At 46.4% G+C, this 27,568-nt stretch overlaps 1 protein-coding gene and 1 pseudogene across 3 annotated transcripts; both read right to left on the bottom strand.

Annotated features, from left to right (window-relative positions):
• Positions 1-233: 233 nt before the first annotated feature.
• Positions 234-12,224, bottom strand: LHY (Homeodomain-like superfamily protein). 3 transcript variants are annotated; one of them, XM_087537476.1, is made up of 13 exons: positions 11,946-12,224; positions 11,784-11,850; positions 10,505-10,591; positions 7,461-7,605; positions 7,274-7,300; positions 7,056-7,140; positions 6,814-6,842; positions 6,447-6,650; positions 6,264-6,375; positions 6,029-6,090; positions 2,511-2,717; positions 1,028-2,413; positions 234-938 (listed from the first exon to the last, which is right to left on the bottom strand). In XM_087537476.1, the coding sequence occupies exons 8-13, from the start codon at positions 6,483-6,485 to the stop codon at positions 591-593; spliced, it is 2,154 nt and encodes a 717-aa protein (XP_087393602.1). In that variant the 5' UTR covers positions 6,486-6,650; positions 6,814-6,842; positions 7,056-7,140; positions 7,274-7,300; positions 7,461-7,605; positions 10,505-10,591; positions 11,784-11,850; positions 11,946-12,224; the 3' UTR covers positions 234-590. The 3 variants fall into 3 exon arrangements, with proteins under 3 accessions (XP_087393602.1, XP_087393603.1, XP_087393601.1); XM_087537477.1 differs by lacking the exon at positions 10,505-10,591 and having other exon boundaries at positions 7,461-7,615; XM_087537475.1 differs by lacking the exon at positions 10,505-10,591.
• Positions 12,225-25,870: 13,646 nt separating this feature from the next.
• Positions 25,871-27,227, bottom strand: LOC147959824 (uncharacterized; annotated as a pseudogene).
• Between the last annotated feature and the right edge of the window lie 341 nt (positions 27,228-27,568).

Raw genomic sequence — 27,568 nt, 5'->3', positions numbered from 1 at the left:
ATGTGGGGTTGTGGTGTGTGTAGGGCCGATATGTCAGGCAGCTGTGCGCCTGTGTGTGCGGCTTTTAAGCCCCACGGCTGTAATGTGTGAAAGCAGCTAATGAAATGGATAGTCTAAATTCGAAAATTCGTTTCTGAGCCCATGCGCAGATCCAATTACCTTCCAATATTAAAGATACAACCATATGTTTAAATTTTTTAAAAATACGTTGTTTAAGAAAACGGGCCATCCAAGAATCTTCAAATCTCGTGTATATACATAAAGCAAGGTGATCATGCTCTCCCTTCGGGAATTGAATCTACATGATCCAGCAAAATGAACCAAAATTACAAGTATTATCCTTCACCACACAAAAATAAGCATAATGCCTTTTACCAATAAAGTAGCATGCATAGGTGCTTAATGCTTAATTGACAGTCTAGAAGGGCTGCTCGGCAAGCATTAACATACAACACATAACAAATTGAGTTCTGTGAAACACTGCATTGCAAGGACTGAGAAGTCCTATAGTAGTAGCTTAGATGTAAATACTGCAATTTCTTGAAAATACACTACTCGGGAAGGCTGGTAATCATGTCGTGGCAAGTAAATCACGTGGAGGGTTCGCTGTCAAGGCGAATCCTCTTGGTACCAACCTCGTCAGCAGCCGGCACCCTATTCTCCTTTGCTTCCACCGAGCACCTCTTGTAAGGTTTGAAGCCTGTCCGGCGGGATTTCATATTCAGGTGTGACAATTCAATGGGAAAGGTAGCTCTTGGCCCAACCAATGTATCAAGTTCATGGTCCATAACTGCAGCACTCTTGTTGAGGTCGACCGTCACCGTAGTAGCTTCGTCTTGTTCCCCCCTGGGTAACACCTTCAATCCTTCTGCTTGTGGAGGAGAAAAGCTTTGGGGAAGCTTTCCTCTACTGAACAGTTTATCGAAAGCCATACGACCCTGACAGCAGAAATGTGAATTAGAAAAGCAGTGATAGATGCTCAAGAGTAACATAGAAACGAAGTTCGGCAATGCTGGTAGACTACAACCTCTTCAGAAACTTCCTTCCATGAATCATTTGTGCTTGAAATGTTCCTAAACCTGCGGTGGTTCATGTCACCAGCTGAAGAATTACTGCAACATGCTTGCTGTGTCTTGTCGTTGGCTTGATCTTGGTTCTCAGGAACATGTTCTGCCTCTACATCACTACTTGATGGCGTGTTGGAACCACATGAAGAGCGATCCTGCTTCTTCTTGTTGCCGAAAGCATCACTTGTTTCAGCTCCTGTGGGAGGTGTTGTCTCAACTTTATCAGCTGGAGATATATTTAACTCGGTGTGGGGAGACACCTCTCCTTTTCCACTCTTGTCGGATCCAGAAGACGCTACAACTATCATAGCTTCAGGTTGACCTTGCTCCTGAGCTACTTGGCATTCCTTCGGTGCGTTGTCCACTGGGCAGTTCTCTGTAGCTCGCTGAACATCCGTTGTGGGAAAGGAAGCAGTAGGAACTGGGACAAATGGAAAAGCCATGGGGGGAGCAAAAAGAGGGAGAAGACCTTGTGTTGCCCACCATGCCGAAGCCGCAGCAACTGTAGCTGCTACCACAGAAGCCATGCTTGGAGGAGAACCAATATGTCTTCCTTGAGCATTCTCAGCAAAAACTTCTTGATTTGGACCAACAGGAATGTTGCTGTCTGCTGCTGGCCAGTATGATGCTGCAAGCCTTGCGGCTGCATGTACTGTGGGGTTTGATAACAACGTGGAAACGAGCATGTTGGAGAAGGTGGATGACATATTAAGAGAAGACCTGTAGGCATCTTGGTTGCAATGGCATTGCATCGTTGGTGCAAAGCCTGCATAGTTGTGGGGAAAGGACTGTGCTGTGGAGCTGCTGCCAATTTTTGGATCCACCGGAAGTGTTGGATGGATGCAGTCCATGCTTCCATTAGCTCCTCCCACTCGATCACTTGTTTGATCAGGATGACTTCCTTCAGTTCCAGGGTCTGGAGCGCCAGTTGCCCCAGTCTTATTCATTTGGTAGAGTGGGGCACTTGCAGCATGTTGACCCATGTATGTTGTCTCCACAGTATTTGGCTTCAATTGCATGTGTTTCATTGAGTTATCCAAACAATCTTCATGAGAACCGTCATAATTAGAACTGATGTGGACTCTGTTGTTCCTCTCCATTTCCTGGTCATTAATATCTTTTACATCCTTCCCCACATCAATGGAAGTAGATTTCCTTTCCATGGTTGCAATATCTTTGTTTTCTGTTTTAGTCGGTTCAATTCCCCCAGAGACACCATGATTTGAAGAGCTCTTATTAGAGGAAGAAAATGAGGCAGATGGTGCTTCTCGAAAGATATTAATAACTTCTGAGCAACTGCCGTTTTCAGACAACTCCTTCCTTTGAAGTTTCTGAATGCAGGTGAGCTTCATGTTAAAGAAAAACAAGTATATCAATACATACATCAAGGATATCATAGACAGAACTAAAACCAAAGCATATAAATACCGCAATGGTATTTACCTGAAGAGTTCCATTGCTCGCCATTTCTACATTGCTATTGCTCAAGCTTACACTTGATTTTGGAACTTCTCTGGTGGGTGTTTCAGAACTGAGACAACCTTTTCGAGGATATGGACAGTTAGGTTTTCTTTTAGGCCGTGGTGGAGGTATGTCTATATCATGAGCTTGTCCCGGAGAAGTACCATTATTGATAGCTTCCTTTTCCAACTGCAATTTCCCAATTAGTTAGATACAGACAGATAGTGGTGATAAACTAGAATTGGGAAATTGAACTGTCTATTATTGCATACAACTGTTACGGTTACTAGGTTTCCTAGTGTCCAAAAAGCTATAACCTTTGTACTGATCAGATTTTTGCCCCATTTCACAAACTCAAACCAATCAGGAATCGGTTGTAAAATGCATGAGATTTCGCAGGGAAAGGATCATCACAATGGCAAGTTTCTTTACAGATGAGTTCCTTTAGAATAATATGAGGAGGCACTGTCTTGTGAAAGAACAATGTGCGAAAGAGGCAAACTCAGAAAGTATAAGACATGAGAAATTTTATGCTAATTAGCCAAGTTACAAATTCATTGATGCTCACATAAGCTTATCTGTATGTTGTGAAGAATCATCAGGGTTATAATCATATAAGATGGTCCGCTATGGAGGTTGAAACCATAGAAAACATGTCATGATGCATGGTGCAACAGATCTTCTGAGATCAATACTACAGAAAACAATGTGCACATGTTCCTTACTGGCGATCTCGTTAGTTATAAGGACCTAGTGTCACCCAACTAATCATCTTTCAGTTATTTTTTCTTGCTAACATCTTGATTTTTTTTATCAGAATCATCAGCTTGCTCTTGAGATACTAACATTATTTAATTTAAACAATTTTACCAACAAGAATCAGAATGTAACTGAAAGGCATGGCAAATTCTAGTCAGGACATATTTTAAATAGTTTTCGTTGATATAAAAAACGCAGACTGGTACAAAGTTTCAGTGTCTGGCAATGGCAGCTTTGCTATCATTAGCCCTTACAAATTTCACTGCATTAGAATGCCATCCTTATGTCCACAGGAATGTTATCCTCATGGTCTCAGATTAACATGCCGAGGTTCAGCCAGAACAAGGTCAACCATGACGTCCATCATCACTGACCAATTAGGAGTGGCCGCGAGGAGATAGTGGGCTCACACCAAGAAGCGCATTATGGCATTTGGCTAGATGCTAATATGACTGGAGTGACTAATGGCGGGATACCAAAAGAAGACAAGTAGATAACAAACCAGACCTACGTGGTTAACTGTGACAAGTAACAATTTTAAAAGGGAACTGTTATTGTGCTGATGTTCCCTGGGAGGGCATGGCAAAACAAATGTTTTTTTATGTCAATTTATGTTGTTGTGAGGATGGCAAATTCCTTAAGCAAGCACGGCAAATCCTGGCAAAAAAACTGAACTGGGCGGATTTTCCATGCTTGCTAAGGAAATTTGCCATCCTCACAACAACATAAATTCCCATAACAAATGTTCGTTTTGCCATGGCCTCCCAGGGAACATTTGCTGGTTATTAAAATCCTTTTACAATTTGGTCAATCTACTCACTAAATCAGGCAACACAATGAAGGCTGGACTTCAGCCTACAGACCAGCTACTAGCTACAGCTAGTCGCAATTACTTCTACAATACACAAGTAGAACCAAAATACTAGTGCATCTGAAGCTTGGAATGGTCATAAGTCATCAAAACCCTTCAGGGTCCACACGTCAACAGGCTCTATTATGATAGCATTTTTAGAAAGAATTGTCCTGTGCTAACAACTAATTTAGGGCCATCAACCTTAGTGGGACTCCACAATTGCAAGTCTTCCCTTTTCAGACTATCAAAATCATTCAACAAGCAATTGGTAACTGACACTAGTGATGTTTCTTTTTTGGCCAAACAGGTGGGCGCCGGTGGATATGTAGCCGGTGCCCACCCTCACCCTAAACCAGACTCTAAACCCAATTTTCTAACAATTGATCCGTAATTGCCTCTAATTTATATCTTCAATTTGAAATCTGCTAAATGAAAATGAAGATTCGGAGTGCCAGAAAATAAGGCATTTTGGGGCAACCAAACTAACTGGTCGGGTTCCGAAGAAACCAGAACCGTCTGCAATGGGAATTTGGTGCAGTTCTGGTATCCTAACCCTGACAAATACAGAATTCTACAGCCTAAACCCTCAAGCGAGTGGAGGACTGAAGAGTGGATAGTGGTTTCTTTTTCACCTGACTGGCTCGTCTCTATCCACATAAAAGGTAAGAAAAATAGCACTGTAAAATTGTTTCTTCGATTATAGAAGAGGCATCTCTCCAGCCTCAGAATCAACCGATGCACTAAGCCTTTAAACTATTGGTTAGATTGAAGGCTATCAGTTTCCACGCTGAACTTCTACGAATTTATTGGCGAGCAAATATGAGCTAAGTTGGTGTACTGAACCGTTAGTTTAGGGTAGAGCTGTCCATCCCAACAACCAACCTGCTATATCGAGCAGGGTCAGATGGTAATGGCTGGTGAGCAAAGCATGAAATTAGAGGACCCAGAAAACCATCGCGGTCAAAATGAGAAGAAAAAAAACTAGCCTTAGCCTTCTCCCTCCCCCATGGGTCTGGCAAGGAAACCTCTGAGAGGATGAGGCTGCAATCCCAATAAGGCAACAGTCTGTTGCATATTACAACATGATGACAATGTAGCCTCCACCATGTGGCTGTATGCAGCCCCTAAAGAAATAGGACATGCAGCAAAGAACAGAAAGCAGAGAAGAGAGAAAGGACGAAAAAGGGAGAAACAAGATAAATTTTGTTCATGCCATTGTGTACTTTTGCGGAACAAATATCATGATTTAGAAAATGAAATGGACTCATTTACACAATGTTGATAGTGAAACATGTTCGATGAAGTGTTTACCTATAATGAAATGTGACAAATGTTAGCATATTTACCATACAATTCCCAAGGAATTTCGTGTAGTTCACTCAAGTGCATTTAGATATCCTATTTCACATTATGTATTGTATTGACCCTCATATGTAAATTTAACTAGTACCATAATGTTTTCTTAGTCATATGTATGCTCAATAACAGCATGGATATGTAAAATCAATCAATGAGAGAATCAGAGTTGTTCAACATCATCTGCTCTGCAACATTACTCATTGGTTACAATCAGGAAAGACTTCCTAGCTGTTTCATCCATTTCAACATGCTTTAATTTGATCTTTTAATCAATCAACAGAGCAACAATTAGATAAAGAATGGTTCTCATGATATTCAAGGGAAACGAATCTTTCATCATGCTCAGCACTGCAGTACACAACTGTACAACGAAAGAAAGAAAGAAAATACTTCAGTAAAATAAAGACATAAAAATTATGAAGCGTGTGTCTTCCATTTTATCACCAACAATAAAGATGAAACAACCCGAAAACGAAGGGTATAGCAGTAAACCAGACAAGGGTACTAGCCAATAAGATAGAAAAGTAACCTTGGTGAAGAACTTCTGAGCATGGCTTCTGATTTGCACGGCCGTCTTTGTCCCGACATGCTCTGTACAACAAACCAGAAGGCGAATAAGAAAATAAAAGAAATGAGTTCACATAAAGTTATCAACAACAAAGTAGTCGATATATACATATACACCACTAATAATCAGTGAGTATTTCCTTGGAAGAAATCAGTGAGTACAAGTACTCAAGGTATGACATATATGAAGATTTCACCTTCTATGCGCTGCCAAGCTCTGCCATACAGTTTGAGGGCTTCAAGGAACCGTTTGTGCTCTGCCTCGGTCCACCGCTCCCGCTGCTTTGTTATTGTGTACGGCTTTCGTACCTACAAACAACATGAAGAAAATGTTGATTCTTTCACCACAAATTAACTGGTCGGCCCAAGAGCACACTCACCTTTATCACCGTTTCCTCACCCGAAGAATTTATCTCCATCTCCAATTCCAGGGAAAATACAAAAATAAAAGGAAGTGTTGACAACTGGTCGCTTTGTTACTTGGAGTTGAGGGCGTCTACAAACAACAGCGCTCCTCCTTCTGTGTCTCCAGCCAAACGCTGGACTTGACGCGAGTAGTATCTCATACCTCCCCCTAAACCTCTCTATCACACGAACACAATAAATATTTCAAATTTGTACACCCCAGCCACAAAAGGAGCAGCTAAGTTAGTCGTCACAGACCAAAGAAATAATCTGAGTTCACCAGTCTACTCATAAATGAACTTCGATCATAATCAAAAGAAATAATCTAAGGAGTTCACTCACCTATTTTCTTTGACCCAATTGGTGTTAATCTGCAAAATAGTGCAACATTAAATATATATTCACCCCTTAAATAAATAAAATTACGCCCTCTCCAACATTTTAAAATATGCAGGTATTTAGAGAGAGCAGCAAACCTCATTTCATCCTAAAATCAGGCATGATTAATTAGGAAAACTATAAAGTTCCACAGCTATAAGAATAGCTTGGTCTAACAATGCCAGGAACATCACCATTGCACTCACCTACTGAAAACCTATATTGCAGTTGGCTCATTGCACACATGAACTGAGTCAGCGGAGTTTAGCCTTCCTCTCTTTATCTTCAACTCTGAATCAGATTAAACTTTCAAGTACTCAGATCATGCAACCATTCCACAGAAAGAATTAGATTAGACTAAAAAAACAGTCAAAAGCATAGGGAAGATACAACGCAATAACGCAAGCCACCCAATCCAGCTCACCTGCTAAGGACAAACAATTCCCATGACCTGCAAAAGCAACAAAATTCACGTTATTAGTGCTAGGTCCTATCAACTTCCAGCTCTGAATCACAGCTCATATGAAAACTGCCAAATTTGACAATTGTTCAAGAAAAATTGACAAATATCAAAACTCTAATCAACCAAAAGCCAGAAAAATCACAGCTACCTGAATAAACTGAGCTTACAAATTCCAGTACTTTGCTTGAATGAGTAGGAGGAAAAGAGTGAGCTGTGAATCAAACAGCAGGCAGCACAAATGCAGGGCCTCACAGCTCAAAACTGATTATGTATCCCCTTAACACTTCCTACACCTGAAAGTTACTGAAATGAGATCAGCCAAATAGTCTTGCCAAACTCAAAAAACAATATTTACTTGCTAGAATAGATCTAGTTTGCTGCTTTGGATGCAAATCAGTTGAACTATGAAAGGGTATATAAATAACAACTCTGGAACATAAGCTAATAACCAATCAAACTACGTGTGCATTTCTACAAAAGATGAATATGAAAACAAGCTGAAGTACAAGCTCATAAAATAAGTAATGATTTGCACCTTCACATGCTAACTTAATTTCCAAAAGAAACCAAAGAACAGGCCTATAAACTAGGAATGATTTACACTCAATGTACTAACCATTAGATGAGAGTAGAACCTCGTCAGAAAGAAGATAACTGGAACTAAATTCGGAACTTGGTAAGTTCTGTTTCTTCTAAAGTTAACTCGGTGTTATTGGATTCAAATCAAATGTTCCTTGTTTATCATTTGATCTAAATGATGTGGTCTCAGAAAGTAGATTAGCATTTTAGGAGCGTGAAGGCTTTCGGAGAGGCATATGGAAATTGTGAGCTGTTATTGTCGTGCGGTAGGGGAGGAGGAGAGATGGAGGGGAGCAATGGCCACAAGAGACGGAGAGAGAGTCCTTCTAGTTTCTTGCTTGATTTCACAGATTATATCACTATGTGCATGCTTTAGAATGAGAATCCTGCCTGGCCTGGGGACAAACTGTACCTACAGCAATAGTTCCGCTGCACTAGGCGAGTGCAAATATGACTCTGGATGGATACTCACAAGGGCCTCCACACAGTCAAAGTAAGCTCCAGACACAGCCTTACCTATCAATTTTGTATACTTGTAACTGGGGAGGTGACCTGTTATGAGGATTTTAACTGAATATAGCTATTTTAGAACATTGCTCCTAAAATCCATGACAATTGCAGTGGCAGAGCAAGAAGGGCGTCACATGGAGGCCTGCGTGGCAGTGACATGCTATCTCCATGCACAATGATTTAATATACCATCCCCTCCCACAAATTGTCTTCCCAAATTCAGTGACTTAGGTTGAGAAACGCAGCAAGGGGGGGATTACAGACACCGTGATGGATTTTCTTTTCGTTTTGAAAAAGGGGTTAGAACCACGGCTAGGACACCATCCCGGATGATGTCGATTGTCGAAGTTGATCAAGGAGTTGATTGTGTCTGACTGGTGAATCTTTGACAAACCCGGTTTCTGAAATACTTTCAAATAACCCCTAACTTGTCTCCAGACATGACTCTTGCTTGCCAAGTCCAAACTATTTCTCTAACCACTGCCTTGATCCACTTGGCTACATCTGCCCCTTATCCAGCTAAGATCTTTCTCCTTTTCCCATTCATTACTCTGTTTATTCTGACCTCCGTACTTTGATCGAGATATCTGACATAAGTGAACTTTTGCCAAAAGGAACCAGACTAGTGCAGCGACATAATACTCTTTGCAATCCCATGGTAGTTCTTTTCCATGTCAGTTATTGGTTTACTAAAAAAGTTAATGTTCCATGCACTCACTTTTTTTCAGAATTATAGAAATATTACTCTTGGCCATGGTCTTCAAAGTAGACCATGGAGACCTGTTTAGGGTGGCCGCCCATGTCACTTTCAGGGGGCGGCTTGAGCAAAACCCTAGCTGTTGTTGCGCCCCTCTCCTCTCTCCCCACCGGTGGACGGCAGCGGTGGGCTCGCCTCCTCACTCAGCCACGCGCATGACTACGGATATCGTGCTGTGGCAGCCCTGGACGGCGCACGCGAATGAGGTAGCTCAGGAGCCGGTTGTGGCCGCGGCACAGGGCTATGGCTGGGCTGAAGCATCGACGGCGAGGTGCTGCAGTGGTGCGCGGAAAGGGCTGAGGTGCTGCAGCAGTGAGTGGCACAGCAATGGTTCTCTGGCCTGCATTGCCCGATATGCTGACCTCAGGGCCAAAGGGTGGGGTGTGTCAGCGACGATGCCTGTGGGTTACATGTGTGGCGCCCCGTACAAAGTCCCGCCTGACTTCCATCGGTGTCGGTGATGAAGGAAGATCCAGCTAGTCGGATCGGTGATAGCGGTATCCTCGACTTTGTTCCTTTGTTAGAAGCATCATTTTGGAGACAGGACTTCCCTGTCTGATGGGGCACTTGGCTTGCGCTGGAGCGGCTGGCAGTAGATTAGTGGTGGTGGCGCATTGCTCTGATGTTGGCTGCTGCTCAGGCCATTAATTTATTTGCGAAGGCACAAAATGTTGCCATCGCCAGTTCTTCCTAGACGATGCCTCCCTCAGGATTAGATGTCTCCTCCATCCACTCACCGACTCTTGTAGGCACTTATGGGTGGGAAGTACGTTGACCCGGACTACCCTGAAGACATGCCGTGCTATGGAGGTACCCGACATCGGTCAAGAAGCGGCCTTGATACTTTAACTGTGCAAGACGTTTCCATGACGTTGTTGTCATGACGTGAGTGGTGGCTAATCTCAGATTGTTGTTATAAGTTGAAAGGTGTTGTGCTACCCTGCTAGCCGCTTGCCTGCTCTTCTATGAAATATGATACACCTTTCTATGGTGTATTCTAGAAAAAAAAGGTAGACTATGGAAGTGCTTTGGTACTCCGCTTTACAAGTCTGTCATTTAAAACATTCAGGGAAATATAGTACAAAAACAAAACAAGATTGAAGGAGTATGTTTGGCGCTCTAAAATGAAGTCTTCTGTTTTTTTGCTGAATTCTACAGAAATAAAATCAAGGGGCATGGCTCCTCAGAAACTAACCAATTGTCTTTACAGACTTACTTATTTACTGGTCCAGTACCTCGACCTATTTGATGTTGTTCTTAATATTTTTTTACGATTCTGACTTAATATTTTTACGATTCTGACTTAATTGACCATGTACTCCTAAAATCGCATTGACCTCCTTTACCTCGACTAACAGTATGCCTTGGAAGGAGCATCCATGAGTTTATCTCCCACAATCTCAAACACGTTATTTAAGGGCAACACAGTATGCCTGCAAACAGATCTATGAGCTCACCAGGAAGCAAAACGGTTAACTAATACTAATAGAAACATATACTCCCTCCGTTCCGAATTACTTGTCTTGGATTTGTCTAGATACGGATGTATCTAGACTTATTTTAGTGCTAGATACCTCCGTATCTAGACAAATCTAAGACAAATAATTCGGAACGGAGGGAGTATATTTTTTGCAACATACCTTAATATGTATATATTGATTTAGGGTTCCTGGACTTTCCAAAACAAACACTAGAATTTAAGCCAGACCAAAATTTATCATAGCAAATGTATTGACATAACAACAACCAAAAAAACTATGAATTTTTTATAGCAGACAAAAAATATATTTTCTTCTTAGCACAATTCACCATAGCACCTATTTTAGTCAAATTACCTCACCTGCTTAGTTAGACTAGATTAAGTTGCTCCCTTTCCAGCATAGCAAATCCAAAATTAACTTAACTCGCCTGCTTATAAACTAAATTAAGCTGTTCTTTCCCTGCATAGCAAACTCAGAAGCCTAACTTACACATGTTCTTTTTAAACAACTTCAGAGCACCAACAACACCATATTAGATCAGAGATCTGATAAAAGCACACCTCAAACCCATGACAGCAAAAAAAGCCAAGATAAAAAAACCCACGTGCCTAACTTAACTAGTCAACCATACAGTTTTCTAGCTGCAAGAAGTTAAACCATGGAATCACTATTAATATTATTCCTAATAACCATACTAAAATGGACAGGACTAACTAGAGCAAGAAAAGGGCACAGAAGACGGGCTAGAGCAAGAAAATAATCACTGGACGACACAGTAGACCGGGTAGAAGAATCCAAACTCAGATGTGATGCCTTTAAGCAAAGGGTATAAATGATCTGATCCGTAATCCCCCCTCTCCAACAACAGAGCTTTCAGTGAACAGGTGCAGTTCAACCGCTCAGAAGTCTGAGCTTTTGCACCATGATCATTGGAGCAGAGCAACGCGAAATCAAAAACTGCAACTACAGAGAGCGACCAGGCACACACACAAAAAAGCATGGGCTAATTTGCTGCACAGTTTTCAGCCGACAAAATAGCACAGCTAAGAACGGACGTGCGAGAGGAGGCGTATATATCAATCGCGTCGCGTCCAGTGGAAGCACAAATTTGTGGAAACTTGTATGGTTCTTAGTTCCAGGTTACCTCGGGCGAGCAGCAAGCTAACCCCGGTCGCCACGTCGCCCGCCCAGCCCGCCCTCCGCGCGGCGGCCTGCACCAAGCCAACCCGTGCACAAAATCAAAAAATCAACAACCCAGCGGTTCATCATGCAAAACGGAATCTCCGCCCCGATCCCTGCCACCCACCTCAAGCGACCGCCGCACCGGGCGCAGCGGCTCCTCTCTCTGCCGCCACAGGCCGATGCTTCCGGACGAAGCTTCCGGGCCAACTCGTCCGCTTTGGGGATCTAGCTAGCCCAGCAGCGGGAGGAACAAGCGTGCGTGCGTGCGTGCGCGCGCGCGCGAGTGACGAAGGGAGGGAAGGGAAGGGAAGGGTCGAGATGTCGGGTACTCAGGTGCGGGGCTCGCTGTATGCTGCGGGTCGTGGAGGCTACACGGGGGAGGTGTGTTTGTGGCCGGGGGCTGTGGGGGTCGCTCTCGCCGCCGCGAGAAATCTCAGCCACTATCTTTACTTGTGGGTTTCTAGGCCTCCTCCGAGGCTATCTTCCTGCGGCACCCTCGTAAAATCCCTGGAATCGCAAACCACCGCATTTTATGTTGCGTACTATTGGCTTTCTTTCTCACGGGAGAAAAAATAAATAAAGGGTCAAGGTTATTCTGGACCTTCCATATGCTTTACAAAATATTAGAAACTAGATAATACCCCGCACGGTACCTTGGGAATCTTGGTAACAGAAATGCGTAAATAGTTGCTAAAAGACTTCTAAAACTAATGGAAAGTAGATGTAACCTGAAAAGTAAAGGAAATACAAAGTGTACAAAAAATCAAATTACGGTTAGAGTAATGTCATTTCTAACAAAACAAAAATGTGAAGGGTCAACTACATACATACGCTGCAATCGCCCAACACATATATTGCCAGTACAAAATCTAATACAAAAAATAACGTGTGAATAATTAACATGCATGAATTTATGATATGACAGCGTTGCATGCATAGAGTAATGCAAAAAAATGATTTATGACTTGCATGCATGACTTATTTATATGGCAAGGTTAGAAAGATATGTATTGTAGCTATTTAGTAATAGAAGACGTACAAGACAGCAGGGGTTATTTTTAAGGGAAATGTATGTATGTGCTATGTGGGTTTTGTACCCTAGTCATTTGGACACCATATTGGCCTGGCAACAAACTCTCAACTACTTAGTTTTTATCTAGATGGGAAGAAATTCTTGTGTTTGACTAGCAAGAAATAGTGTCCGCTATTTTGACAACCACTCTTTTGATTGGTTGCAACAATATTGAGTAATTCGCTCAGCTAGTATACAATTTAATTAGCATTGATCCTATGTAGAACTATTACAAAAATGGCTTTTGCAATTCTGATCTAACTACTAGCATCTAGGATGCTGATTGCGGCCTGGCACACGGTGCTGAAAAAAAGAACAAAGTGATTTTCTAAACCTTGAAGAGTATTATCGAGGACCTAGTTCACAAACGTTCTATTAGTTTGCGCATTGATCAGGATGAGAACACTATTGTATTCTTCGTATGTATGTGGCGAACGATATGAATTTAGGGCCGGAACCAAACAACTCGCGATGCGTTTGATGGTGGTCGTGCTTGCAGTCGAGGCTGAGACTTGGACCGAGATGACCAACCTAATTTTTTGAAATATAATTTATTATGCTATAGTTATAAGGTTGCGCATGCTAAAGGTGTGTGACATCCCGACTTAATAAGAATAATAGATTACTCATATAAAAAAAGCACACCTTCTTTCTTGGGAGCCCATCTGAAAGGAATTTCAAAGTTAAGTGTGTCTGGCTTGGAGCAATTTGAGGATGGATGGCTGACTGGGAAATAGTTCTTAGGTGCGCACGAGAGATGACAAAAGTGTAAAAGAAAGATTAGTGTTGGTCTATGGTGTTGATGAGGAATAGGACTCAACTCACACCACTTCCATTCATCAGACGCTGCATATATACAGTTTACAGGAGCAGTTCAGAGAGAACGTGTGAGAGCCACTAGCTCCACTAAACCACGATGCAAAGCACATCTCAGAGAGAGAGAGAGAGAGAGATCATGCGGTGACTATGCATACATATACACCAGTACGTATTCTGCTAACACCCCCCCTGTTGGGTTTCGTAGTAATTTCAAAATTTTCCTACGCACACACAAGATCATGGTGATGCATAGCAACGAGAGGGGGAGAGTGTGATCTACGTACCCTTGTAGATCGACAACGGAAGCGTTAACTTGGTTGATGTAGTCGTACGTCTCCACGGCCCGACCGATCAAGCACACGGCACCTCCGAGTTCTAGCACACGTTCAGCTCGATGACGATCCCCAGACTCTGATCCAGCAAAGTGTCGGGGAAGAGTTCTGTCAGCACGACGGCGTGGTGACGATCTTGATGTACTACCGTCGCAGGGCTTCGCCTAAGCACTGCTACAATATTATCGAGGACTATGGTGGAAGGGGGCACCGCACACGGCTAAGAATATGATCACGTGGATCAACTTATGTCTCTAGGGGTGCCCCTTGCCTCCGTATATAAAGGATCCAAGGGGGGGTGCGGCCGGCCCTAGTAGGAGGCGCGCAGGAGGAGTCCTACTCCTACCAGGAGTAGGACTCCCCTCCCTTTCCTTGTCCAAGTAGGAGAGGGGGAAGGAGAGAAGGAAAAAGGGGGGCACCGCCCCTCCCTCCTTGTCCAATTCGGACTAGGGGGAGAGGGGGCGCGCGGCCTGCCCTGGCAGCCCCTCCTCTTCTCCACTTTAGGCCCATGAGGCCCATTAACCCCCCGGGGGGTTCCGGTAACCCCCCGGTGCTCCGGTTTTATCCGAAACTTCCCCGAAACACTTCCGGTGTCCGAATATAGCCGTCCAATATATCAATCCTTATGTCTCGACCATTTCGAGACTCCTCGTTATGTCCGTGATCACATTCGGGACTCCGAACTAACTTCGGTACATCAAAACTCATAAACTCATAATATAACTGTCATCGAAACCTTAAGCGTGCGGACCCTACGGGTTCGAGAACAATGTAGACATGACCGAGACACGTCTCCGGTCAATAACCAATAGCGGAACCTGGATGCTCATATTGGCTCCTACATATTCTACGAAGATCTTTTATCGGTCAGACCGCATAACAACATACGTTGTTCCCTTTGTCATCGGTATGTTACTTGCCCGAGATTCGATCGTCGGTATCCCATACCTAGTTCAATCTCGTTACCGGCAAGTCTCTTTACTCGTTCCGTAATACATCATCTCACAACTAACTCATTAGTTGCAATGCTTGCAAGGCTTATGTGATGTGTATTACCGAGAGGGCCCAGAGATACCTCTCCGACAATCGGAGTGACAAATCCTAATCTCGAAATACGCCAACCCAACATGTACCTTTGGAGACACCTGTAGAGCACCTTTATAATCACCCATTTACGTTGTGACGTTTGGTAGCACACAAAGTGTTCCTCCGGCAAACGGGAGTTGCATAATCTCATAGTCATAGGAACATGTATAAGTCATGAAGAAAGCAATAGCAACATACTAAACGATCGGGTGCTAAGCTAATGGAATGGGTCATGTCAATCAGATCATTCACCTAATGATGTGATACCGTTTAATCAAATAACAACTCTTTGTTCATGGTTAGGAAACATAACCATCTTTGATTAACGAGCTAGTCAAGTAGAGGCATACTAATGACACTCTGTTTGTCTATGTATTCACACATGTATTATGTTTCCGGTTAATACAATTCTAGCATGAATAATAAACATTTATCATGATATAAGGAAATAAATAATAACTTTATTATTGCCTCTAGGGCATATTTCCTTCAGTCTCCCACTTGCACTAGAGTCAATAATCTAGATTACACAGTAATGATTCTAACACCCATGGAGCCTTGGTGCTGATCATGTTTTGCTCGTGGAAGAGGCTTAGTCAACGGGTCTACAACATTCAGATCCGTATGTATCTTGCAAATCTCTATGTCTCCCACCTGGACTAGATCCCGGATGGAATTGAAGCGTCTCTTGATGTGCTTGGTTCTCTTGTGAAATCCGGATTCCTTTGCCAAGGCAATTGCACCAGTATTGTCACAAAAGATTTTCATTGGACCCGATGCACTAGGTATGACACCTAGATCGGATATGAACTCCTTCATCCAGACTCCTTCATTTGCTGCTTCCGAAGCAGCTATGTACTCCGCTTCACATGTAGATCCCGCTACAACGCTTTGTTTAGAACTGCACCAACTGACAGCTCCACCATTTAATGTAAACACGTATCCGGTTTGCGATTTAGAATCGTCCGGATCAGTGTCAAAGCTTGCATCAACGTAACCTTTTACGATGAGCTCTTTGTCACCTCCATATATGAGAAACATATCCTTAGTCCTTTTCAGGTATTTCAGGATGTTCTTGACCGCTGTCCAGTGATCTACTCCTGGATCACTTTGGTACCTCCCTGCTAGACTTATAGCAAGGCACACATCAGGTCTGGTACACAGCATTGCATACATGATAGAGCCTATGGCTGAAGCATAGGGAACATCTTTCATTTTCTCTCTATCTTCTGCAGTGGTCGGGCATTGAGTCTTACTCAACTTTACACCTTGTAACACAGGCAAGAACCCTTTCTTTGCTTGATCCATTTTGAACTTCTTCAAAACTTTGTCAAGGTATGTGCTTTGTGAAAGTCCAATTAAGCGTCTTGATCTATCTCTATAGATCTTAATGCCTAATATGTAAGCAGCTTCACCGAGGTCTTTCATTGAAAAACTCTTATTCAAGTATCCCTTTATGCTATCCAGAAATTCTATATCATTTCCAATTAGTAATATGTCATCCACATATAATATCAGAAATGCTACAGAGCTCCCACTCACTTTCTTGTAAATACAGGCTTCTCCAAAAGTCTGTATAAAACCAAATGCTTTGATCACACTACCAAAGCGTTTATTCCAACTCCGAGAGGCTTGCACCAGTCCATAAATGGATCGCTGGAGTTTGCACACTTTGTTAGCTCCCTTTGGATCGACAAAACCTTCTGGTTGCATCATATACAACTCTTCTTCCAGAAATCCATTCAGGAATGCAGTTTTGACATCCATCTGCCAAATTTCATAATCATAAAATGCGGCAATTGCTAACATGATTCGGACAGACTTAAGCATCGCTACGGGTGAGAAGGTCTCATCGTAGTCAATCCCTTGAACTTGCCGAAAACCTTTTGCGACAAGTCGAGCTTTGTAGACAGTAATATTACCGTCAGCGTCAGTCTTCTTCTTGAAGATCCATTTACTCTCAATTGCTTGCCGATCATCGGGCAAGTCAACCAAAGTCCATACTTTGTTCTCATACATGGATCCCATCTCAGATTTCATGGCTTCAAGCCATTTTGCGGAATCTGGGCTCACCATCGCTTCTTCATAGTTCATAGGTTCATCATGATCTAGTAGCATGACTTCCAGAACAGGATTACCATACCACTCTGGCGCGGACCTCACTCTGGTTGATCTACGAGGTTCAGTAGTATCTTGTTCTGAAGCTTCATGATCATCATCATTAGCTTCCTCACTAACTGGTGTAGGTGTCACTGAAACAGTTTTCTGTGATGCACTACTTTCCAATAAGGGAGCAGGTACAGTTACCTCGTCAAGTTCTACTTTCCTCCCACTCACTTCTTTCGAGAGAAACTCCTTCTCCAGAAAGTTTCCGAATTTAGCAACAAAAGTCTTGCCTTCGGATCTGTGATAGAAGGTGTATCCAATAGTTTCCTTTGGATATCCTATGAAGACACATTTCTCCGATTTGGGTTCGAGCTTATCAGGTTGAAGCTTTTTCACATAAGCATCGCAGCCCCAAACTTTCAGAAACGACAACTTTGGTTTCTTGCCAAACCACAGTTCATAAGGCGTCGTCTCAACGGATTTTGATGGTGCCCTATTTAACGTGAATGCGGCCGTCTCTAGAGCGTATCCCCAAAACAATAGCGGTAAATCAGTAAGAGACATCATAGATCGCACCATATCTAGTAAATTACGATTACGATGTTCGGACACACCATTACGCTGTGGTGTTCTGGGTGGCGTGAGTTGCGAAACTATTCCACAATTTTTCAAATGTACACCAAACTCGTAACTCAAATATTCTCCTCCACGATCAGATCGTAGGAATTTTATTTTCTTGTTACGATGATTTTCTATTTCACTCTGAAATTCTTTGAACTTTTCAAATGTTTCAGACTTGTGTTTCATTAAGTAGATATACCCATATCTGCTTAAGTCATCTGTGAAGGTGAGAAAATAACGATATCCGCCACGAGCCTCAATATTCATCGGACCACATACATCTGTATGTGTGATTTCCAACAAATCTGTTGCTCTCTCCATAGTACCGGAGAACGGTGCTTTAGTCATCTTGCCCATGAGGCACGGTTCGCAAGTACCAAGTGATTCATAATCAAGTGGTTCCAAAAGTCCATCAGTATGGAGTTTCTTCATGCGCTTTACACTGATATGACCTAAACGGCAGTGCCACAAATAAGTTGCACTATCATTATCAACTCTGCATCTTTTGGCTTCAACACTATGAATATGTGTGTCACTACTATCGAGATTCAATACAAATAGACCACTCTTTAATGGTGCATGACCATAAAAGATATTACTCATATAAATAGAACAACCATTATTCTCAGATTTAAATGAATAACCGTCTCGCATCAAACAAGATCCAGATATAATGTTCATGCTTAACGCTGGCACCAAATAACAATTATTTAGGTCTAATATTAATCCCGAAGGTAGATGTAGAGGTAGCATGCCGACTGCGATCACATCGACTTTGGAACCGTTTCCCACGCGCATCGTCACCTCGTCCTTAGCCAATCTTCGCTTAATCCATAGTCCCTGTTTCGAGTTGCAAATATTAGCAACAGAATCAGTATCAAATACCCAGGTGCTACTGCGAGCATTAGTAAGGTACACATCAATAACATGTATATCACATATACCTTTGTTCACCTTGCCATCCTTCTTATCCGCCAAATACTTGGGGCAGTTCCGCTTCCAGTGACCAGTCTGCTTGCAGTAGAAGCACTCAGTTTCAGGCTTAGGTCCAAGTTTGGGTTTCTTCTCTTGAGTAGCAACTTGCTTGCTGTTCTTTTTGAAGTTCCGCTTCTTCTTCCCTTTGCCATTTTTCTTGAAACTAGTGGTCTTGTTGACCATCAACACTTGATGCTCCTTCTTGATTTCTACCTCCGCAGCTTTCAGGATTGCGAAAAGCTCGGGAATAGTCTTATTCATCCCTTGCATATTATAGTTCATCACGAAGCTCTTGTAGCTTGGTGGCAGTGATTGGAGAATTCTGTCAGTGACGCAATCATCTGGAAGATTAACTCCCAATTGAATCAAGTGATTATTATACCCAGACATTTTGAGTATATGCTCACTGACAGAACTGTTCTCCTCCATCTTGCAGCTATAGAACTTATTGGAGACTTCATGTCTCTCAATCCGGGCATTTTCTTGAAATATTAACTTCAACTCCTAGAACATCTCATATGCTCCATGACGTTCAAAACATCATTGAAGTCCCGATTCTAGGCCGTAAAGCATGGCACACTGAACTATCGAGTAGTCATCAGCTTTGCTCTGCCAGACGTTCATAACATCTGGTGTTGCTCCAGCAGCAGGCCTGGCACCCAGCGGTGCTTCCAGGACGTAATTCTTCTGTGCAGCAATGAGGATAATCCTCAAGTTACGGACCCATTCCGTGTAATTGCTACCATCATCTTTCAACTTTGCTTTCTCAAGGAACGCATTAAAATTCAATGGAACAAAAGCACGAGCCATCTATCTACAATCAAGCATAAACAAGCAAGATACTATCAGGTACTAAGTTTCATGATAAATTTAGGTTCAATTAATTTACTTAAAGAACTCCCACTTAGATAGACATCCCTCTAATCCTCTAAGTGATTACGTGATCCAAATCAACTAAACCATGTCCGATCATCACGTGAGATGGAGTAGTTTCATTGGTGAACATCACTATGTTGATCATATCTACTATATGATTCACGCTCGACCTTTCGGTCTCCGTGTTCCGAGGCCATATCTGTATATGCTTGGCTCGTCAAGTATAACCTGAGTATTCCGCGTGTGCAACTGTTTTGCACCCGTTGTATTTGAACGTAGAGCCTATCACACCCGATCATCACGTGGTGTCTCAGCACGAAGAATTTTCGCAATGGTGCATACTCAGGGAGAACACTTCTTGATAATTAGTGAGAGATCATCTCATAATGCTACCGTCAATCAAAGCAAGATAAGATGCATAAAAGATAAACATCACATGCAATCAATATAAGTGATATGATATGGCCATCATCATCTTGTGCTTGTGATCTCCATCTTCGAAGCACCGTCGTGATCACCATCGTCACCGGCGCGACACCTTGATCTCCATCGTAGCATCGTTGTCGTCTCGCCAATCTTATGCTTCCACGACTATCGCTACCGCTTAGTGATAAAGTAAAGCATTACAGCGCGATTGCATTGCATACAATAAAGCGACAACCATATGGCTCCTACCAGTTGCCGATAACTCAGTTACAAAACATGATCGTCTCATACAATAAAATTTAGCATCATGTCTTGACCATATCACATCACAACATGCCCTGCAAAAACAAGTTGGACGTCCTCTACTTTGTTGTTGCAAGTTTTACGTGGCTGCTACGGGCTTAAGCAAGAACCAATCTTACCTACGCATCAAAACCACAATGATAGTTTGTCAAGTTGGTGCTGTTTTAACCTTCACAAGGACCGGGAGTAGCCACACTCGGTTCAACTAAAGTTGGAGAAACTGTCACCCGCAAGCCACCTATGTGCAAAGCACGTCGGGAGAACCGGTCTCGCGTAAGCGTACGCGTAATGTCGGTCCGGGCCGCTTCGTCCAACAATACCGCCGAACCAAAGTATGACATGCTGGTAAGCAGTATGACTTATATCGCCCACAACTCACTTGTGTTCTACTCGTGCATATAACATCAACATATAAAACCTAGGCTCGGATGCCACTGTTGGGTTTCGTAGTAATTTCAAAATTTTCCTACGCACACACAAGATCATGGTGATGCATAGCAACGAGAGGGGGAGAGTGTGATCTACGTACCCTTGTAGATCGACAACGGAAGCGTTAACTTGGTTGATGTAGTCGTACGTCTCCACGGCCCGACCGATCAAGCACCGAAACTACGGCACCTCCGAGTTCTAGCACACGTTCAGCTCGATGACGATCCCCGGACTCTGATCCAGCAAAGTGTCGGGGAAGAGTTCTGTCAGCACGACAGAGTGGTGACGATCTTGATGTACTACCGTCGCAGGGCTTCGCCTAAGCACTGCTACAATATTATCGAGGACTATGGTGGAAGGGGGCACCGCACACGGCTAAGAATATGATCACGTGGATCAACTTATGTCTCTAGGGGTGCCCCTTGCCTCCGTATATAAAGGATCCAAGGGGGGGTGCGGCCGGCCCTAGTAGGAGGCGCGCAGGAGGAGTCCTACTCCTACCAGGAGTAGGACTCCCCTCCCTTTCCTTGTCCAAGTAGGAGAGGGGGAAGGAGAGAAGGAAAAAGGGGGGCACCGCCCCTCCCTCCTTGTCCAATTCGGACTAGGGGGAGAGGGGGCGCGCGGCCTGCCCTGGCAGCCCCTCCTCTTCTCCACTTTAGGCCCATGAGGCCCATTAACCCCCCGGGGGGTTCCGGTAACCCCCCGGTGCTCCGGTTTTATCCGAAACTTCCCCGGAACACTTCCGGTGTCCGAATATAGCCGTCCAATATATCAATCTTTATGTCTCGACCATTTCGAGACTCCTCGTTATGTCCGTGATCACATCCGGGACTCCGAACTAACTTCGGTACATCAAAACTCATAAACTCATAATATAACTATCATCGAAACCTTAAGCGTGCGGACCCTACGGGTTCGAGAACAATGTAGACATGACCGAGACACATCTCTGGTCAATAACCAATAGCGGAACCTGGATGCTCATATTGGCTCCTACATATTCTACGAAGATCTTTTATCGGTCAGACCGCATAACAACATACGTTGTTCCCTTTGTCATCGGTATGTTACTTGCCCGAGATTCGATCGTCGGTATCCCATACCTAGTTCAATCTCGTTACCGGCAAGTCTCTTTACTCGTTCCGTAATACATCATCTCACAACTAACTCATTAGTTGCAATGCTTGCAAGGCTTATGTGATGTGTATTACCGAGAGGGCCCAGAGATACCTCTCCGACAATCGGAGTGACAAATCCTAATCTCGAAATATGCCAACCCAACATGTACCTTTGGAGACACCTGTAGAGCACCTTTATAATCACCCATTTACGTTGTGATGTTTGGTAGCACACAAAGTGTTCCTCCGGCAAACGGGAGTTGCATAATCTCATAGTCATAGGAACATGTATAAGTCATGAAGAAAGCAATAATAACATACTAAACGATCGGGTGCTAAGCTAATGGAATGGGTCATGTCAATCAGATCATTCACCTAATGATGTGATCCCGTTTAATCAAATAACAACTCTTTGTTCATGGTTAGGAAACATAACCATCTTTGATTAACGAGCTAGTCAAGTAGAGGCATACTAGTGACACTCTGTTTGTCTATGTATTCACACATGTATTATGTTTCCGATTAATACAATTCTAGCATGAATAATAAACATTTACCATGATATAAGGAAATAAATAATAACTTTATTATTGCCTCTAGGGCATATTTCCTTCACCCCTCCCCCGCAGTCTTGACGTCGCTGGTCGAGATGCAAAGACTGGAACGGAACTCTTGGAAAATGTCTGTAGGCAGCCCCTTGGTCATGACATCCGCGAACTGTTGACGCGTAGGAACATGCAGAACACGAAACTGGCCGAGCGCCACTCGTTCACGGACGAAGTGGATGTCGAGCTCGACGTGTTTAGTGCGCCGGTGATGCACTGGGTTGCTGGAGAGGTAGACCGCCGAGACATTGTCACAGAAGACAAGTGTGGCGGACGAGACGGGACAGAGGAGCTCCCCTAGCAGCTGACAAAGACAAACGCACTCGGCGACCACGTGGGCAACGCCACGGTATTCGGCCTCGGCGCTGGAGCGCGAAATCGTCGCCTGTCGCTTGGAGGACCAACTGACGAGCGCGTCACCGAGGAAGATGCAGTAGCCTGAGGTCGAGTGGCGGGTATCGGGGCAGCCGGCCCAATCCGCGTCGGTGTATGCGCGAACGTCAAGGGCGGGGGAGGCGCGCAGGTGGAGCCCCAGGGCGGTGGTGCCCCGGACATAGCGGAGCACGCGCTTGAGCAGCGTGCGGTGGCACTCCCGGGGGTCATGCATATGCAAGCAGAGCTGTTGAACAGCGTACGCGAGCTCCGAACGAGTGATCGTCAGGTACTGGAGTGCACCAGCCATGCTGCGATAGGCGGTGGCGTCGGGGACGCGCGGTCCATCCGCCGCGGGCATCTTGGCCTTGGTGTCGACCAGCGTGGCGCACGGCTTGCAGTTGTCCATCCCGGCATGCTCCAGCACATCGTCCGCGTACTGCTCTTGCGAAAGGAAGAAGCCTGAAGAGTTGCGGGTGACACGGATCCCCAAGAAGAAGTGCAGCGCCCCGAGGTCCTTCAACGCGAACTCGCCGGTCAGCTGGTCCACGACATGGCGGAGGAGCGCTGGAGTGGAAGCAGTGAGGACGATATCGTCCACGTACAGTAGCAGGTAGGCAACAGCAGCACCGTTAGAGTAGACGAACAGAGAGCTGTCGGAGCGGGTAGCAGTGAAGCCAATGCGCGCGAGGAAGCCGGTGAAGCGCTGAAACCAAGCCCGCGGCACCTGTTTGAGTCCATATAGGGACTTGGACAGGCGGCAGACGTGGTCTGGCCGAGCATCGTCAATGAAGCCCGCCGGATGGAGACAGTAGACCTCCTCGGAGAGGGTGCCGTGGAGGAAAGCATTCTTCACGTCCAATTGGTGTACTGGCCAGGCACGCGACGCAGCGATCGTGAGCACCGTCCGGATCGTGGCCGGCTTGACCACGGGGGAGAACGTCTCGCCGTAGTTGATCCCAGCGCGCTGATTGAAGCCCCGGACCACCCACCTGGCCTTGTAACGCTCAAGCGAGCCATCCGCGCGGGTCTTGTGCCGGAAAATCCATTTTCCGGTGATGACATTAGCCCGCGGCGGCCGGGGAACCAACTCCCAGGTGTGGTTGCCGACGAGTTCCGCGAATTCCTCGCGCATGGCGGCGAGCCAGTTGGGGTCGCGCACCGCGGCGCGAACGGAGCGAGGTAGCGGCGACACATCCGCGGGAGTGGTGGCGAGGCAGGTGTAGTCGTTGGCGTACCGGGGGTTGGGGCAGAAGATGCCGGCGCGCGTGCGGGTCACCATGCCACGCGGGGCGGCGACGGGTGGTGCAACAGCCGTAGACGGGCCAGGCACCGCGTCCGATCACGAGCTGGCGGCCTTGTTTAATCCAGAGGCGCGCGCGCAGCTGGATGACGTGTCGGAGCCACAGGATGAAGATCCGGTGGTGGAGGTTGAAGCAGTGGAGCGCGTGACGGAAAGCGCGGCCCCTGGGCCGCTCGATCAAGATCGGACAGCAGGGCTTGAAGCGGGGGAACCCGCGAACGATGGCGACGCCTCCGGGCCGCTTGATGAAGATCGAATGGCGGAATTCGAACGGGCGGCGTTCGCGGGCGCGGGAGCCACGCCAGTCGAGTCGCGAGCAATCTGCAAAACGGGCGGCGAGCAATAGTTGACCGGTGCAGGGTTAGACGACGGGACGGCTGCGAAGGGAAAGGTTTCCTCATCGAAGCGGACATGACGGGAGGTGAGAACTCGCCGGGTTGTGGGATCGAAACATCGGTAGCCGTGGTGGTCTGTAGAGTAGCCAAGGAACATGCAGGCGATGGAGTGAGGTTCGAGTTTATGGCGGGCGGTGGCGGAGACATTGGGGTAGCAGAGGCAGCCGAACACACGCAGTGAGGCGTAGTCTGGTGCGGTGCCAAGTAGCAGCTTATGGGGTGTGCGGGGAGAGCTAGCTCGACAAGGCCGGCGGTTCATCAAGAACGTGGCCGTGTTCAAAGCTTCAGCCCAGAAGCGCGGAGGCATGGAAGAGGAGGGAGCGCAAGCTGTCATTGAGCGTACGCAAGGTGCACTCGGCCTTGCCGTTTTGCTGGCCGGTGTATGGGCATGAGAGGCGAAGCGCCGAGCCATGGGAGGCGAGTAGAGCGCGAACAACAGCATTGTCAAACTCTCGGCCATTGTCAGTTTGCATGGCAAGGACAGGTAACTGAAACTGAGTATGAGTGTAAGCGTAGAACTCGACGAGAATGGGGTAGACGTCAGATTTCGATGCAAGGGAAACGTCCATACATAATGGGTATAATCGTCAAGGATTACAAGATAAAACTCGTAGCCAGAAGTGCTTACAATAGGAGATGTCCAAACGTCTAAATGCAGCAACTGAAAGGGAAATGAGCTACTGGTGGTGGATGAAGAGAAGGGCAGCCGCGTGTGTTTGCCAAGGTGACACGCACGGCAGGAGTGTGGTGCATACTTGGAGCAGTCGAACACAAGGCGCCGGAGCGATCCATCATGCGAATGCCCGAGGCGTTGATGCCAAAGACCGACGGAGGCAGTGCCAGCGAAGTGCCGAACCTGACGCGTCGGAGAGCCACCAGCAACGAGGTACAGGCCGCCGGTAGAGTCAGAGCGCAGAATCACCATCCGGGTGCGGCGGTCCTTAACAGAAAAGCAAAACTCATCAAATTCTACAGTGATTGGATTGTCACGGCAGAGTTGTCGAACAGAAAGAAGATTTTTGATGAGGGAGGGAGAGACGACAATGTTACGAAGAAGAATAGGTGATGTGCCAGTGATGATAGACCCGGTGCCAACATGCGTGATCGGCAGATGGTCACCGTTGCCAATGATGATAAATGCAGAAGTGGAAGATGGACGCTAGGAGGAGAGTGTATCGGGGTTCGTGGACATGTGTGCGGTGGCACCCGTGTCAAGGTACCAGTCGGAGTTGCTCCCGGACGAGGAAGGGCCGGCGGTGGCGCTGTGCAGTGCAGCCTGGAGGGACGCCATGTCCAGAGCTTGGTTGGGTGCGGCCGCCGCGCCAGGAGCAGCACCATACGGTGGAGGAGCCGTAAAGCCGGGGTAGGAGCCGCCGCCGTAGCTGTACGGGTTGCGGTAGGGCGGCGCCATGGCCATCATCGCCTGCTGGTGTGGAGTTCCGGGACGCGGCCCAAGCACGCCGGAGCCGGGAGCGCGCCACGGCATAGGCCACGCTTGGACGAGGCCGGTCCAGGAGTTCGCGCCCGGCGCCGGGGCAAGTAGAGACGGCGCCCGTGGTGAAGGCGGGGCAGGCGATGACGAGGAAGAGACCCCCCCCCCCCCCCCCCCCCGTTGCCGCGGCCATGCTTTCATGGACGGCCACGACCACGGCCGCCCGACGGGGCAGAGTCAGGTGCAGGCGAGGTGGGCGCAGGGCCGAGCGAGCGTGCAACGTAGAGCGCATGGGCAGCCTGCTGACGTGCTGACTGCTCGACGTGGTGCTCCTCCAGGAGAAGGAACGAGCGCGTCTGGAGGAAGGTGGGCAGCGGCACGCGCGCGGTGATGTGCGGGATGGCGTTGTGGTACTGGCGGTGGAGGCCGCGGAGGAGGTGGAAGACTTGGCGCGTCTCCGTGACGGGCTGTCCCAGATCGCACAGTTGGTCGGCGTAGAGCTTGAGCTTGGTGCAGTATTGCATGATGGTGAGGTCGCCCTGCACAACCGCGTGGTACTCGGCGTCGATGTAGACTGCACGAGACAGCTGGTTGGCCCGAAAGATGTCGTCGACGGCCGTCCAGACAGAGAGCGCGGTGTCTTCTGGTTCCATCACAGCATCAAGCAGCTCGGGGGAGATCGTCGCATACAACCAGTGGACGACGGCATGGTCGGCCATCACCCACTCTGGGTCAGGGGAGTACGCAGCGGCGGCGGCGTCGACGTGGTCGCGCAAGCCAAACATGCCGAGAACTGCATCAAAGTGGCGGCGCCACTGAGCATAGTTCCCGGCAGTGAGGTCGAGGACGACGGGGATGTTGCGGCAGATGTCCACGGTCTGGAGAACTGAGGAGGCAAGGGCCGTCGGAGCGGGCGCCGCAACCGGCGCCGCTAGAGCGATGCGGAGGGGCGCTGGCGTGGCTGCGGCTGGAGGAGAAGCGGCAGGGGGCGGCGGCTGCAGAGAAGCGCCGGCGTCGTCGTCGCCGTCAGCGAGGGAGGAGGGTGGGGTCTGAACTGGGTTGGTGTCCATGGCAGCAGCGGAAGGGTTGGCGGAGCTCTGCCCAAAGGGATTGTGCAGGTCCTGCTCAGGTACCATGTTGACGAGGAATAGGACTCAACTCACACCACTTCCATTCATCTGACGCTGCATATATACAGTTTACAGGAGCAGTTCAGAGAGAACGTGTGAGAGCCACTAGCTCCACTAACCCACGATGCAAAGCACGTCTCAGAGAGAGAGAGATCATGAGGTGACTACGCATACATATACACCAGTACGTATTCTGCTAACATATGGGTCTAGTCTAGATCCCCGGCGTGACAGCCAAGAACCAATGGGTTTGGTCGGGGCGTTACAATTGGTATCAGAGTTGACCCTCACGGTTACACGGGCGTGTGCGGGTTAGTGATGCATACATGAGGCACATGTGGATGCTG

This window comes from Triticum urartu, chromosome 7A (assembly GCF_056163025.1).
Source record: "Triticum urartu cultivar PI428250 chromosome 7A, HENAU_Tu73, whole genome shotgun sequence".
Lineage (NCBI taxonomy): Eukaryota > Viridiplantae > Streptophyta > Magnoliopsida > Poales > Poaceae > Triticum > Triticum urartu.
This window is presented reverse-complemented; position numbering and strand designations above follow the sequence as displayed.

Coding starts and splice junctions, on each gene's coding strand:
- LHY (XM_087537476.1), bottom strand. CDS start 6,485: ATGGAGATAAATTCTTCGGGTGAGGAAACGGTGATAAAG. Junction 2,414..2,510: donor CGAGCAATGGAACTCTTCAG/GTAAATACCATT, acceptor TTTAACATGAAG/CTCACCTGCATTCAGAAACT. Junction 939..1,027: donor GGAAGGAAGTTTCTGAAGAG/GTTGTAGTCTAC, acceptor TTCTGCTGTCAG/GGTCGTATGGCTTTCGATAA.